This window comes from Lipophrys pholis (genome assembly GCF_963383615.2).
Source record: "Lipophrys pholis genome assembly, chromosome: 10".
Lineage (NCBI taxonomy): Eukaryota > Metazoa > Chordata > Actinopteri > Blenniiformes > Blenniidae > Lipophrys > Lipophrys pholis.
This window is the reverse complement of record NC_137640.1, coordinates 20,314,250-20,330,675: the sequence shown is the minus strand read 5'-3', so window position 1 is coordinate 20,330,675 and position 16,426 is coordinate 20,314,250. Positions and strand designations below refer to the sequence as shown.

The window sequence follows — 16,426 nt, the reverse complement described above, 5'->3', positions numbered from 1 at the left end:
CTGATGTCTTCAAAGACAGGTTGAGCAGGTTAGGCTTGGGAGTGACTGAGGAGTGTAGCAGAATGGCAATGGAAGACAGTGTATACATTTTGATGCATTGGCCTGGACAGATGTTGCTACTTATGGATGACTTTGGACCGAACTTAAAATCATAAGATTTTTATAGCAATGATTGAAGATGTGCTCTGTTGTTTGCATGGCTCTGTTTTCAATTATTTGGCCTTAAGGGCTAATTTACATTCCTTGAACTCCATTCTGATGGGACGGTTATATTTATGTGTTGCGTTCTGTAAATATGTTTTTGAAGTCTCGTTTTAAAGAAAGTTTTTACTGTTTTATCTTCCCCTACCTCTGCCATGGCTGTGACCTGCACAAGAATGTCACCCATCAGGCTCAGAGTGAAACATTGGTAAGCACTGAGTGATGCAAAACCTTTTGCATTCATGCCACCAGCAAACTTAGTAACCTATAATCAATTTCTATGAAATATCTTAATTTAATCAACAATATCACCGTTTAAAATTTGACACGTCACTAACTTGAAGAGAAATGCAATACCTTCACAGGTCTCAGCAGAAGCAAACCTACACTGATCTTCCTTTTCAACTTGCATGCCTTCATACTGTCAAGAGAAAATTGGATGACAACACGTGAGCACATTTTTTTCTTTTTGAATTCTTCCGCACACACACACACACACCAAAACTCATCCAAAGGGTAAACTTGTATTGTCACAAACCAAGGTGACACCAGCGGTAAATGCTGCCTTTAATTCATCGGTCCTAAGAAGCTCGTGCATCAACAAGTACAAATCATTCTGACAGATGTTCACCTGTCCAAAATAGCATTTTATCAGGAATAATCTAAACCCACAAGGATACATTTGTTTAAATATAAAGTGCTAGTTGTAACAAGTATAAAGTACTGCAGATTAATCAATTTATAATATCTTCATATGTATGGAGTTTTCTGGTTGTTTTCTGGGGCAATTTACAGGACCTTACATTAGTTGGTGATGTCCTAAAGCAGATCATGGGCTTGGGGACTTTTTGTTGCCAGTTTTGACTGTGCATTCATTTTTATCAGTACTTTGACTTCCTCCCACCATTGATATTGGAGCCTAATTACACTCACAGTGTGGATGTAGTGTGGCCCCCATGACAATAACTCACATGAAGGCAGTGTAGAGGACGATGGGTGGTGTCATAATTTATTTCTCCTCAAAAGGTTCAATCTCTGAAAGAAAACATTGTTCCCTTTGTTGAATAAAGATATTGATATACAGGACGATGGCAGTAGTTTTCCTGACATATTTTACAGTTTGGTCCAACTGGAAACTCAGTCACCCAAAGGGAACTCATGCATACATAAATAAAACATGCAAATGCACACACAAACACATCCATCAGGTTTGCATAGTGATGCTGACTCTGCACCTCAAACCATTCGAATGTGTTGTATAATGAGGATGTGGTATTTTTAATCTGCCTCAGTGTGCAGCTCTTGTCTATTTGTACCATGTGGGTGTGTAGAAATCTGAAAATCTGCACTCAACGACCGTTGCCATGGTGGTCTTCATGGATACAAGGCTTATTGCATGGCAGCATAATGATTACAGATGCTCTTAAAGCCAAAGGCTGATATATAATCACACTTACAAATGATCCCATTTCTAAAATCCTTTTTTTTTTTTTATTCCAGCAGCTAAGAGCAAAAACAAAGGTATTATAGGAGTGAGGTTGATGCCTAATAATCCTTTCAGAGTTCCCTCCCATTTAAAGCGGGATTACAATGTATGTCCCTCAGAGGGATACATGTTCCTTTTCTGTCAAGCTAAACCCTTGTTTACCTACTTTGTTGTTTTGGTGTTTGTCGTGGTTTCTGTTTTAACACACATTGTTAGTCACCCAAAACAATAAACATCAAACACCATCTACATATTTGCTGTGATGTTTTGTTATCTAAGAAAACAAATTCTTAATTATGGATAAACAATAAGTGGGGAGTTGATAATCTATAGAATGTCAATAATGAAAATAAAACTATAGTGGTTCGATTACTGCATCTTGTTTTCACATTTTTCTTATTCCGTAATCTGTATAACCCTTGATTCATAACATTCAACCCTTGAAACAAAATCATAAATTTAGACAATACATTTTTATTCAATCATTTTTCTTTCTACTGTTCAAACCTCATTTCCCAGGGACCAGTTAAAATGCTGATCGTCCACACGGCGCTGCATTGTAGGAGCCTGAAAAAAGTGTTGTTTGGAGAATGGTTTCCAGAGTAGAGAAATTACAAAACGCCACCCTGGTGTTGACGTGTGGATGGGAAAGACGCACATTTCCTGAAAACAATGATATTATTGCCCTACCTCACGACGCCATAACCACGAAACCCTTTCCCCAAAAACAATGGCGGGCTACATGCTCCAGATAGAGCTGTGGATCTACTGATGCTATTTCATTTAATAAAGTCAGACATTCGATTTTTCTCGAATAAGAGGATGAGCAACAAAGGCTTCTATTTTCTTCTGTCATTGTGGTGCGTTTCTGTGGCAATTACAGTGCCACCTATAGGCCTGGCATATGTACTAAATTGTTTCGAGTCATTTTCATGGTGTCTTGTGGACGCAGAGATTTTCTGCACCGTAAACTTTAGAACTGCTGGGAGATAGTTTTGGCTTGTGGGGACAGAGCTCCAGTCTCTCACAGTATTTTTATCATTACATTTTTAATGTCAAGTTTTAACACAAATTAAAGTCCAACTTATGTCAATTTTATTTTTACATATGTTCAGTGTCAGAATGTTTGAAGTAGCTGATTGAAAACAAATCATACACAAAACAACTTGGATAAACGTGATGAAAACAGTAGCACCCTTTCTTTCTTTTCATTTCCACAGGACTTCAGTGAAGTTTAATGAGAGCAAAGACTGATCTGTAATGAAACATCAAAGTTCTCAGAAGTCTTCTCTGGAGAGACGTAATGTTTATGCTGACAGGAGTTTAGCTGGGAAATTTGGTTCCTCATGAGACGTGACGCTGAATACAAAGGATCTTCGGATCACAGGAAAGCCTCAATAATCCAGAGTTCTTACCTTTCTATCCAATCCCTCCCAGCTGAGCTCTCTTCAGCTTTTGTTACACCCATAAAATCTGGGGATATCCCTTTTAGCATACATCCCATGTTCTGTAACCCACAATGAAGAAAGGTATTAGTCTGGTTTTCAGGCTTATCACTGTGTCATATCAGAAAGAAAAGTGACGGCTTTAATCCATTTCCATGTATGAATTTCCCTTTAAAGCAATTGTTATTGAGACACATTTCCATCTCCGTGCTTCTTGTATTCCTCTGAGATAGCCCTTTTCATTTAGTTCTTGTATTTGAGAAACTCCAGTCTTTGACAGTCACTTCTCTGCTTTTGACTGCAACAGAATTTCCATTGTTAGTCAGCGTTGCCCTGGCAGCCTGAGTTGTGTTTACAGTAAAATGCCTCTCTTCAGCTCTTCAGAGGCTTTTTCTGATGCAGGTCACACCAAGGACTGTGTCATTATGGTGTCTCTAACTGAGATAGATGTGTAAAATAAGGCAGAACAGATTATTTTTATTGATATGTTTTATTTTGAGGATTTACAGTTTTCTGAATGTTGTTGTGATTTTTCTATTTTTTTTATTTTTTTATTTTTTTTGGGTCTGTTGATCACATTCACATAAGGACAATGTCCAGATATAGATTTTTTATTTTTTTTTCATACAGAAGTAGGAAAATATGTAGGGATAATTCTCCTCATTATACACCTCATTTAATTCTGTACTGGACCATGTCTGTTTACAGTGAAAACAGTGTTTAATCACCTTTACCCCATAACTTTGTACTTTCTTTGGTCCAACAGTTACTTAAACACAAACTTTACCACAGAGTATTATCTCAGACACAGTTGTGCCACAAGGACTTGCAGGCTTAATAAGGAAACATCTTTTTGGCCATTGCATGGAACATCATTCTCATGATGCATCTCACATGCATCACAGATTCTTATTAAAGTGGATTACAGCTACTGTTACTGCTCCAGTCTGATACTAGTTTGGTGCAATCTGATAGATAATGTTGAAGTATATCAAGAAATGTCTTCCTGCAGTTTTCATTTTCACTGTAGGTCCATGCTCATGTTGAATAGTTGTGCTTGTGTCTGTAAGAAAATGCCTTGAGACTTTGTTGATATCAGTGGTGATTTAAATACATTTGAATATAATTGATATGCCTCACAGTTTGCTTGCTCATTCCTCTAACTTTGGCTTCTTATTTTCTCAATTAATTAGAGATATTTATATGGTTTCAATAATTTCAGAATTTCCCAACTTGACTTTGAAAAAATAGAGCAATACTATTACTATTGTAATAATCATTGTAGGAATTGATATTCAGTCTGAATAGGATCAGCAGATCTGTGCCTCTCAAACAGAAAACATAATCTGGTCCAAATTTATGGATTTGATGATGATTTAATTAATTTTAAAAAGAAAAAAAAACACTTAGTAATATAGGAAATGTCTCTAAACTGAGGCAAACCACATATAAAAAGCTTGGATAGAATATTAAGAACGTTTCATTTAGCTTTCTAATAAAGTAAAAAAAAAAAGAAAGCCAAATAAAAATATGGAAAAGTAGAGTTTGACAGAAATTTGTAGACTTGATTTTACAAATTCCTCTAATAGTGAATGAGCATCACCAGTTTCACTGTAAATGGATGAATGTGACAAATCATGACAAATATTAGTTTTCTTTCTTTCTTTCTTTCTTTCTTTCTTTCTTTCTTTCTTTCTTTCTTTCTTTCTTTCTTTCTTTCTTTCTTTCTTTCTTTATTCCAGATACATAAAACATACATACAAATATATAAGTATAGATATATTTATGTACATTAATGCCGAATATATTTAGTTTAACATGTCTGAAAAGGGGAAGATGAAAGAAAACGTAAATCTAAATATGAATTCAACAACACAATGACAAATACAAAAATGATTAATAATGAATACCTATGAATCTGTATATATTGTTATAGAATAACTTCTTTCGCTTTTTAAATGAACATTAAATGAGCACATTTACACTAACCAACCTGTCGTATGTTCCCGTTTTGTTTTGATAATATGCAGCACTCAAGCCGATTTGCTCTCGCGCACGGGTTTTTGTTTTGAAAGGTACATCGGAAGCAGCTCAAAGTTACTCCGGGTGTGTGTACAGAGTATGGTTGTGGGCGGGGGACTGCTGTTCCTACTCTGCGGCTGCTGGACGCTGTCATCATGCAGGTGGAATCTGCGCAGTGAGCTCCAGCCTCCGGCTCCATGCACAGGACCCCGGACCCACCAATGAACCCGGCCCCCGGGTACAAGCAGCAATAGCCGGGAATATTGTCTCTCCGCTTCCGCTTGGTGCTCATCACTTCACAGCGGCTTCGCCACACATGTCAGGGAGTGGGATAGGTGGAGCAGCCTGCAGGCTACAGGGGGTTTCTCTCCTGGAATAAACTGTTTCCCTCTCTTGGCGCAGTCCAACTCCGCAGGAGTCGCATAGGATGTTATTCAACCTTGTAGGAAGTGACTCTCACGGCTCGGCACGCAACAGCACGCAGACAGCCAGGAGGACGTAATCTGTGTCTTGTCCTTCCGACATGATGGACGAAGGCACCGCCAGCGAGTCCATCCCGGACCTCAAAGACATAGAGATTAAAATCGGGCGAAAGACTCCCGAGGGTTTGCTCAGGTGGATGCGGGAGGAGGCGTCCTCTCTCCGGGGGGACGTCAAGCTGGCCAACCCGCACGACTCCATCAAGGAGACCGGGAGGAAGAGTTTAGACGAAAAGATCAGGAGACTGAAGATGGAGATGGTAAGAGTGTAGTGTGTGTTGCTGTTATTGTTTTTTTGTTTTTTTTTCTTCCCTGGACTGAAACCATCACACACTAACTAACAGAGCTGTGATAGTGATGCAGCAATTTGAGACATGGAGGTCCTCTGCTCCAGTGCACATCTCTGATCTGTCAGCAAATAGTTCATCAACAATGACCGACAGGCCCGAACACATCTTACACAAACATTCATGCACATAAAAAATACACACAACAACATAGCAAACACAATTTTACTGCTGTCACAATGAGGAGATTTGTAAATGAAATAGCGGGTGCTGAATGAACAAGTTGAAGTGATGCACTGTAAAACTCCATGGTGCATCTGTTGACAGTGAGGAATTAACGGGCATGCTCAAACCTCACAGGGGGACTTCCTTTAGGTCCTCATTCCTGCCCCTGCTGGAGATCCAGAGCTCACACTTGAGCATGCTGGGGAATGTCGGTATTCTTGTAAAGTGAGAAAGTATTTGACTCGGGAAGTTAATTACTCTCTCCTGTGGGCTCATCAATGTTTCTCCAGGCATACCTGGTTTAATCATATTTTTTTTGATCCCCGATAATTGTTATTTTCTTATAGTTTCAGATATTTAAACATCTACATACTCCGTGTTATTTACTTCTGGATGTTTTAAATAACATAAATGTGAACACACGGCTCAGACGTTTCACAAGCTTTCATGTGTTTCCTAATGTCACTTAATGTGACTCTTCTCTGGTCTTTTATGTCTCTTCCAACCAATCAAACAGTCAAAATGCATCTTTAAAGCACCCAAGTGATACTGACCAAATTATAATATCTCTAAAGAGGACAGGAAAACAACATCATTGCATTAAAAAGTCACTGACAATCACTGAAAGTGGATTTTTGACATAGATTCAATAAAAACTGAAAATGAAACTAATAGAAATCAAAGATAAGTTAATAAAAATGATTAAACAAAAGTAAAAGACATTAAAAGTTAAACCAAAATAAAAACACAAATGAGGGGGTTCCATCCATTAGGTAGCTTGGTATTTTTGTATTGACAAGGTCCACACGGTGATGTTTGACGTCCTTTCCGAGTAGAGTTTGCATGTTCTCCCTGTGTGCTGTTTTACTCCAGTTTCATCCCACAGTTCAAAAACATGTATTTGAGGTGAACTGGTGGCAGGCGCCTGTAGGTGTGAGTGGATGTGATTGTGTGTCTCTCTGTTTGCCTTTTAACCGACTAGTGACCCTGAAGCGGTGCAGCTGGATGTAAGTAGTGAAAGCGTACACTCCAGTTCATCATCCAAGTGAAAGGTTGTCGTCATATTGTTGTGAAGAAAAAAGGAAAATAAGTGATTATGTCACAATGTCACAAACAAACAGTCTGTTACACAAATAAAAACAATATGTATATATACTGCTTTTTTTTCTTTTTAATTTAATTGAAGTCCAGCTGATCCAACATAATAGAGCCCAACTCCTGGTCCCTAATAGAGAGAGCGAGAGAGAGACAGTAACATTTGTACTGAATAAATAATAATAAAGCCAGACATTGTGCATTTAAACTGACAGAATGCACCTTAATGCACGAATTGTCAGCATATCAACAAATGACGTCATTTCTTGCTACTGAAAAGAACTGACCTTGGCCGCAGACAGCAGGTGGACAGTTGTCTTTATTGTGAATCGTGAAGAAATGCAGGAACTTCTGGTGTCTGTTATTCAATAAATCAGGCTGCCTCTCATGTTAGCGGCTGCAATATAACTTCCTATAATCCTTGTCGTCAACAGTGGTGATTTCAATCTTCTGTCGTCAGACGATTAACGCTCTACTTCACAAACGTCATAAGCTTAATTGTGAATATTAGTAACTGTGCATACAAAGCTGTCTCTGCTTACTTATATGGACCCTCACCTTCAACTCAAGATCTGAGGGGTGTTGCTGTAATGCAGCCGTCTGCAGTCATTTTTTCCCCTCTGTGATCATGTATGTCATTCATTCCTGTGGCAAGAGCAGGGGTGCACCTAGTCTGTGGTTATAACACAGAGCATATGCACACCATAACCCAAACTCAACTTCATCTTTATTTTCTGTCACTTCAAGAGTGATTTATTATGCAACAGTTGCAAGAATATTAAAAACAATTGTATTCAAAACACAATAAAAACACAGTAAAACAGTACTATCACACAAACATAAGATAAGCAGGGGCATTAGCTGCAATCTTGGTCAGTTAGTCTGGTGTAGTTCAGCGTAACAGTCGCTTAGCAGCATCAAGATGGGATAAAGTACAATACAACAGTAAACAGGATGAAAGTACATAATTAAGTACAGCAAACGCCTCAATACATCTTAGCTATGTACCGAGGAAGCTGCTCCGAAAGCCATTTCTCACTTTCAAAAATCCCAAACTCTTTTATCAGTTTGGTCAAATGTTAGAGACAGAAGTTTGACTCAAGCATGTTAACATGTTGGTAGTATATGGGTTCTGATTTTTTCAAATTTAATATGGTGAAATCTGTCATTTGCTGAAAAAACATTTCCAGTTATTTGTTGCTTTTAGAAATCAGGACTTGTGAGTTTGGTGCCTTGTGTCGGCTTTTACTTAAGAAATACTGTTCCCTCAACTTTATTTCACTTTATTTTGGATCATTTCATAAAATGTGATGACAGGTCAGACAGGGGCCACACAGGGGTGTAGTGTTTAGCGCTCTTGCCTCAAAGTGAGATGGCGCCCGGTTAGAGTCCACCCCTGTGAGTCTGGAGTTTGCTTGTCTTCCCTGGGCATGCAGTTTCTCTGCTCATGCTGGCTCCTTCCCAGAGTCCAAAAACATATCATCTGGGCTCATTGGTAACTCTAAACTACGAGTAGGTGTGGAGGTGAGAGTGTCCGAGTGTCTGTCTCTTTGTTTGCCCTGTGAGGGACTATTGAGCTGTCCACAGTGGACCATTACAACCGCAATAGGCCGGGAGTGACTCCAGTCCCCAGCAGCCTCTAGTTTGATGCTAATGGAAGCTGGATGGATGGCCGATGGGCTGCATGTTGATGTAGTGGATTTCACTTCCACCCCACACAAAAGTATGTCACAAACGGTGAGATAATGTGTTTTTACTAAAGCCAGGCATGCTAAAATGTTACCAGGTGCATGTTTGACCAGTATGTCCAGTTGAATTTTAAAACTATCCAGACATTTCTAAATATGTCATTTTTCAGGCATTATTCAGTCAAACTAAGTCAGTGTGAAACCCTAGCCATGATGTTGCTCTGCTCTGTGCATGGTTCGAGTTGCCCCATTCATCTGTGAGAGTGGTTCGCTGTAATGAAAGTGCTGAAGAAAATGTCAGGATTGCATTTTCAACAAAAACCTGCTTACTAAGATGTGTAGTAATGCATGTTGCAGAGTGCCTGCCGACCGATGGTAAATGGAAGAGCTTGTGTGTGCACATGGTCGTGCCCTCAGCCAGGCAGAGTTCTTGGACTTTTCCCATCACTTTTTCTTTGGCTGACAAGCCCATGAACCCAATTTAGCAAGCAAGTGTTAAAGAGCTGTCTGATGTTGGCTTCTTAGTTTTCATAATTTTTCCGAGCGTTTGTGTCTGTGTCTATTCTAGTACTCCTCATTCATCTGTTACTCTGGATCTGTAACCGCACAGATTGGTGATGATGGCCTGCAGCATCTGTCAACTGTACGATCGTGTGTGTGTGTGTGTGTGTGTGTGTGTGTGTGTGTGCGTGTGTGTGTGTGTGTGTGTGTGTGTGTGTGTGTGTGTGTGTGTGTGTGTGTGTGTGTGTGTGTGTGTGTGTGTGTGTGTGTGTGTGTGTGTGTGTGTGTGTGTGTGTGTGTGTGTGTGTGTGTGTGTGTGTGTGTGTGTGTGTAGGTAAGTTATCCAAGTGTCACCACCAATAATGAAATGTCATCCCTCTTCTTGTTAAATGTCATGAAAAACGTGGGGTGGGGTGGGGTGGGAGGAGAGCTATAGTTTTTGCTTTTTGCTGGTGTGTGATATACTACAGTCTATCTCTCAGCTGGCAGTGATTCAGCATTCACTAAGATGGCTGGCTGACATTGGGGAATCTGTTTTCACCACATGGTAGAGCTTGCACTATGGATCACACTCGACTGGATATGGTGTCAAAATATAAAGTATCATCAGGGAATGTTTGCTTTTTGACGCTTCTGAGAAATTGGCTCTCAGTGTCTAAAATCTGTGAAGAACTAAAAAAAAACATGCTCATTATAGCTACAAATTAAAAAAAAAAAAAAAAAGGAATGTGTTGTTGATGGTGTGCTCTTCTGATTTCAGTGATCAGGTTTCAGATCTGTGCGTTTTGTTTGCTTTTTTTCTTTTAAATCAACTGGTGGTAAATGTGGTTAACTAAACTTTTGTTTGATTTCTCTGCCTTTTCTAGATCTTTTTCATTGCTTATTTAATAGCTTTCCAGGATAGGAAAACTTTATCCTACACAAATAATAAAAATACCTGGAGCAAAAGTGTGTGTTAAGTAAAACTGCACTCTGACCAAGGAGGAAGTCGATCAAGCCGCACTACTGAGCTTTCCAGCTATCAGAATATGCCATCACAGGATGCAAAGCTGCTTTTTAGTTCCGTCAGCACAGTCTGATCCTCTGCTTTAAAGTGGATAGAAGTAGGTTTGTCCAAGTCAGAGAAGAAAACACACCGACAGCTGAAATCCTTCATGCGGGGCAAATCACTCAAGCATTGCCGCTGCTGTCAGCCCAGGTCTCTTGTGGGTTTTGTGGTCCTCAATGACGAACAGCTTTTCCTCATTCTGAGCTGTATGACACCCAAGCAACGTGCATCGGAACTACCGACAGTGGATTTGTATTTTACTGAATAGGTTGTAAATTCCCTGAACCTGTATATCCATCCACTGCTCTCCCAGAAGGAAACAGATCCCCACTGCAGAAGAATTAAAAAAGTTTAGTGCTTAATAATTACTCCAGTTACATTTGGTGAATGTTATTGTTGTTGTTTTTTACCCCTTATTCATGTTGTAGTCACAATAATGAGAGTTTAGGGATTATTCAGAAACATTCTAAATTCTGTGAAATATGTGAATAATCACGTTGATATTTGCCGAGAACACACGCACACAAACCATGTTACCAGACATAAAGTGCAGGAGAATGAGCTTTCCAGAGTCCTATGGATCAACCAGCTGGTGCTTTGCTTCACGTCTGAGCAGACAAACGGAAATCTGTCAGGCTGTGTAGCTTCGACGGATTCATAAACGTGTTTGACTATATCACACAATTAAAAAGTCTAATCAGTATAGAAATAATGAAAATGATGGAAAAGAAAGACATTCCCTCGGGAAGACCAGGGTTAACACACACGGAATCTATCCAGTTGGCTCAAATGCCCCATTGGATGGATTCCAGGGTCGGCTCAAGGGTGTCATGAAGGCCTTTCTTACATTCTTTTTGCTTCATGAAATACTGTTTGCAAGTTGCAGTGATAATGCAGTTTATTTATAAGTAACTAAGAGTCTATGTGAGTCTTCTTTTTTCTATGGTTTATTACTACACACTATAGCCATATAATTTTGGATTCTGGGGTTACAGTAAAACAGACAATAAGATTATCTTGCTGCTTTACCACAAACAGAATAATGAGTAAAACAATAAAGTTTGACAGGAGTAATGTATATCGTTGATCTATACTCTCAGACAGGCGCAGTTCAACGCTCAGTGTTCACAGGCTGGTGGAGCGTGCAGCTTCGTCAGCTTTGTGCCACCTCAGCGCTGACATGCTTGGAGGTACTTTTATTGCCCTCCTCATTAGCCACCCTGTCTCTGCCAGCCAAAAGCCTCGATCCTGAACCCCACCGAAATGTCTGTGTGCCAAGATGACAGCAAGTTTAAGAGCCTTGAAGACGAAGGGCTGAGGTTGCTGAGCTCGTCTTCTTATTTATAACGCTCCTGACGGTAGTTGTGTGCTCTAAAGCATTTCATATGCAGTGCAGACTGACAGACAGATAGATATAAATGTACAGTAGGTTTCTTTTCTAAATGAGCATGAGTATATATATGTATATAATTTTTGCTTTTTTTTTAAGCACAAGTAATTTTTTATCAATTCCTCGTGTTGTGATGACACACACATAAACAAACCACACACCAACACTCTTTGTTGGTTTTTGATTGACTTCATATTGTTTTAATTGTAATAACATTCTTGTAAATTACTTTTCATGAGTTGTTCTGAGTTCTCACCTATATTTCAATAAAAGTCTTCATAGTTTTGCCGTCCACGTATTTCTTTTTGGATATCTTTTTTCTAAAAAATATGGAAAAAGAAATATTATGGAAAAAGGCGTCCCAGGGTTTTTTTTCTCATGAAGCTTTCTGCTACATAATGTTAGGGAACCAAAAAGCTTGAGTTACGACAGAGAGGAGCTGTCTGCAGGAGTAAATATCACAACTGTGATTGTTGATGCCATATTTCACCTTCTCACCTTCACTGCAGACTGACGCAAATTTATTCCGGGGAGGAATTTTCCATGATTGCAGCCATTTTTTCCCCTCTCGTTCATCACTTAGCTGTGTGGTCTGGACATGCACCACATCACATTATCAGTGGTTATTTCTAATGTAATTACGTGTTTGTTCTTTTTTTGTCAATTATCATCGGAATGCATAAACTTACGAGTTGCTTGCATATTAACGGGGCAGTTTCAAATCACACATTTGAAACATTTATTAAATTTGTTTTCTAATATGTCATACTTTGTACTGTATTAAATTTCCACATCTTAGCAGCTTCTTGTGAAGAGTCAATTTGTTAATATTTCAGTCAGTTGCCACTGTTTTTTGTATTTGTTTGAATTATGACAATCTGCAATAGTATTATAATAGGGTTTCCAGGCAACGTTGGAGAACATCGCCACGGTATAGAATATATGTCAAATGGCAATATACTGATTTCTTTTTGATTTCTCATTTCATTACTACAGAGAAAAGAGCATCTTTCTAGCAAAACCGAGAACAGCTCTTTTTTTTTTGTGTTCACAGGTTCACTTGCGTTCAGTGGATGTAAAAATCCTGCAACAGCTGTTGACGGTCCACGAGGGCATTGAGGCTGTGAAATGGCTGCTGGAGGAGCGCAGCACGCTAACAAGCCGTTGCAGCAGCCTGACCAGCAGCCAGTACAGTCTGGGCGAGGGTCCCGACACTTCATGGAGAGGCTCGTGGAGCAGCCTGCAGGACCCCAATGACAAGCTGGACAACATTTCCATAGGCAGCTACCTGGACACTCTGGCGGATGACATGGACGAGTACTGCCCCTCCAGCTCGGAGTCAGTGATTTGCTCAACCACTCCACTGTTATCAGAAGCCACTGCTGGGGGCCGGACAACAGGTGGGCCCGCGGCTGCAACTGTGGCAGGAGCAGCGGTGAAATCCGGTTCTGTTGCTGGGGCTGAGACTGGGAATCGGGCTGGGATTAATGAGAATAGTACCAGGCTTGCAAATGGAACAGATGTAAGAGGTGGATCTGGCAAAGGGGTTAGTAGTGTTGTCTCTGGGCCTTGGGCAACTGGAACTGGGAAACCGGTCGCTCCTTATGGCTCTCCCCAAGCCAAGTCAGAGGCCCCAAAGCAAGATATTCCCATCTGGAACAAGGCTCCGGAGATGGATAAGGGAAGCCCTGTTTTTAAAGACAATATCCTGGCAGAAGCCATTAAGGCTAATGGGGTCCGTGAGAAACCGCCCACACAAACAGGCAGCCCTGCCCATCCCAAACTCAGCCAGAGCCCCAAACTCCAACCGTTCAAAAATGGGAAGATTGACTTGGAGACTTGCAAAATGAATGGCAAGATGCATCTGGAATATGATGCGCACTGGCGTTGGGTGCAGTCACAAGAAGATGTGACATTTTTGTAAGAAGGATATTTATGGAGGGGACCAAATCCACAATTGAACCCTCCTTCTCAAACATCCAAGCCCAATGAATGATAAAGAAAGAGTGTACTGCGAGTATTAAGCGTTATGTCTTTGGTGGATTTGAAAGACAATAATGCCTTTGTTGTGTTTGTCTCTCCTGTGACTGCACTAACTTTCGATTAAATATTGATGTCAGTATTAAGGTGGATGCACATTACAGGACTAGACCATTCTTAGCCAAACTCGGTTGCCTCATACAAAATTGGAAAATCAGTTTTAAAATCAGTTTTAAAATCCTGTGTGTCATACTGTTTCTCAGGGTACTTGCATCCCCTGACTATTCTATTCTATTCTATTCTATTCTATTCTATTTTCAGAAATAAAGCACAGTGAGACATTATGCCAGAGAACTGAAAACATATTCAAAATGTGGACTTTCATAAATGGACTTTAACCAATAGAAACATGAAATCAGAATTGACTTATTTTGAGCTGATTTAAAAAAAAAGTCTAAATAACAATTCACTTTTTTTTTTTTTTTTTTTTAAATATACTTTCACAGTTTCATATTTATCAATTGTTTATTCTTTTTGCAAATTATGACCTCAACGTGGTGATAATAACCTCTATGTGGTTCAGCCAGACTGAAAAATGACCAACAACAGCACTGATAAAGCCAAATGTAATGTACTGCATTAAAGAACCCAGTAATCATATGAAACCAAACCTTTTTATCAACCTCATATTGAATTCTTACATGGTCAGTATGACTGAACCCATCCACCGGTTTGGACTGCATTACTAGACAAAGTATTAAAGAAAAAACATAAATATATGCAATGAACACATAAGTATTATTATAAAGTTTAATGTTCAAAGGTGTTACTGATCAACTGATAGCAATGACAAAAAGACAAAGCACTGAGATTAGTTGAGGTTTTGTTGATTAAAGTAATGTACCACTGTTCGCATTTGTGATCTCGTGAAGCTTTTACCTTCAGTGCAAGCATTCTGCAATACTGTATATTTACTTAATCACAATACAGCTACTCTGTGCATCAGGTAATAGTTGTGATTGGTTGTAAAGAATTCCTGAATATGGCTGAATATCTTTTCTGCTGTTCTAACAGTTATGGTAACCCTGTGTTAGTTTTTCTTCTAAGCTGATGTTGTGCCTGATCGGTGTGAACCTTACCTACATATGCCTGTATTTCCCCTGATGAAATGACTGCACTGTTGATATGAGAATTCTTTTCTTTTGCCTCCTGGCCTCAGCTTTTGCGTACAAACTGTTAGACCAACAGTCTGTTTGCTCTCGAGTGATGACCAGTAAACGTGTCTTGTTGGCTGGGTGGATGTTGCATGCTGAAAGCTTTATTGGTTGATTTGTGAGAATTGCGTGGAGGACCTAACACAATCAGAGTGAAGAAGAAGAAAAAAAAGCAATATATCTCAAAGCCTGTCTGCTGGCTTACATAAGCAGTCTGCTCTCAGCAAATGAAATCTAATAATAAAACCCGCTCTTCGATAGATGTCATCACTACTGCCGAGGAAATCTGTGTGTTGCTTTGTGTGTGTGCGTGTTTGTGAAAGAATGTGGTTTCTTGAGCACAGCTGGAGTTTCAGGTTCAGATAAGAACAAATGTGTAGCAAAAGGTTTTTTCACTGCTAAACTGCTTCACATTATAACAGCTTGCCGTTAAACATGTAAATGATGCAGACATCTTACATGGCATCTGGTAAAGTGAAGAACACGTTACACAGTCTGAAATTACTACTAACTACAACATAAGCTGTAAAAAAAAAAAAAATACTCCTTTAAAAGTTAAACATGATTAGTGTTTTTCATACAAAAATTTTGTAACTATTGGAAAGGTTTGATAAAAGCTCTGCTATCAAAATGAAAGCTTGGCACTCATTTGAGTCTGACATGATCTGGAACAATATGCATGTAATATTTCAATGCTGTCATATGCCCTTTAACATTGTTATTACTTTTCAAATATGGATGAAAAGGATATACTTCGACCAACAGTGCAGGATTACTCGTGAGATGAGCTGAAATAATTTTTTATCATGAGAAACCCAAGTGTTGCAAATGATCACAGAAGGTGACGCACCAGAGTGATGTCAATCACTTGAAGTTGTCACCCAAGTTTAGTGCTTTTGAACGTAAATCAAAACTTTAAAATATACTTGAACCACCTAGTTAACTGTGCGCATAAGTCCTCACAGAGCACATGAGCCGGACTAGTTTAGGTGGGAAAGTTACTCAAAGTAAACTAAACAAATCATACTTTATTGATCCCCTTGGGGAAATTCCTCTTCCCCATTGACCCATCCTATTTCTAGGGTGTGAAGGTGCTGCCACATTACGGAGGTTCCAGGGAGCTGGTGGAGGGGTCAAAAGTCTTGCTCAGGAACCCACAGTGGTGACCTGTCCACACTGGGGAGCGAGCCTGCTGACTCCTCAACCCAAATGCACTTCTCCAACCTCAAGGCCACCCCTGACCTAAAACAAAAAGTCTTGTGTTACTTTTCATAGTTTGTCCCACTTTGATCCACGCTACAATAAGCTGAAGGAATATGGTTGTTAATATGCATCTTAGTGGTTCTTGAAATTAACTTATTTGTA

At 39.5% G+C, this 16,426-nt stretch overlaps 1 protein-coding gene across 1 annotated transcript; it reads left to right on the top strand.

The window, feature by feature from the left end:
* Positions 1–5,265: 5,265 nt before the first annotated feature.
* lurap1 (leucine rich adaptor protein 1) lies at positions 5,266–15,343 on the top strand. The gene is made up of 2 exons (XM_080472793.1): positions 5,266–5,893; positions 12,922–15,343. Exons 1-2 carry the CDS (start codon positions 5,678–5,680, stop codon positions 13,789–13,791), a joined length of 1,086 nt encoding a protein of 361 aa, XP_080328919.1. The 5' UTR covers positions 5,266–5,677; the 3' UTR covers positions 13,792–15,343.
* Positions 15,344–16,426: the final 1,083 nt, after the last annotated feature.

Coding starts and splice junctions, on each gene's coding strand:
- lurap1 (XM_080472793.1), top strand. CDS start 5,678: ATGATGGACGAAGGCACCGCCAGCGAGTCCATCCCGGACCTCAAAGAC. Junction 5,894..12,921: donor GGAGACTGAAGATGGAGATG/GTAAGAGTGTAG, acceptor TTGTGTTCACAG/GTTCACTTGCGTTCAGTGGA.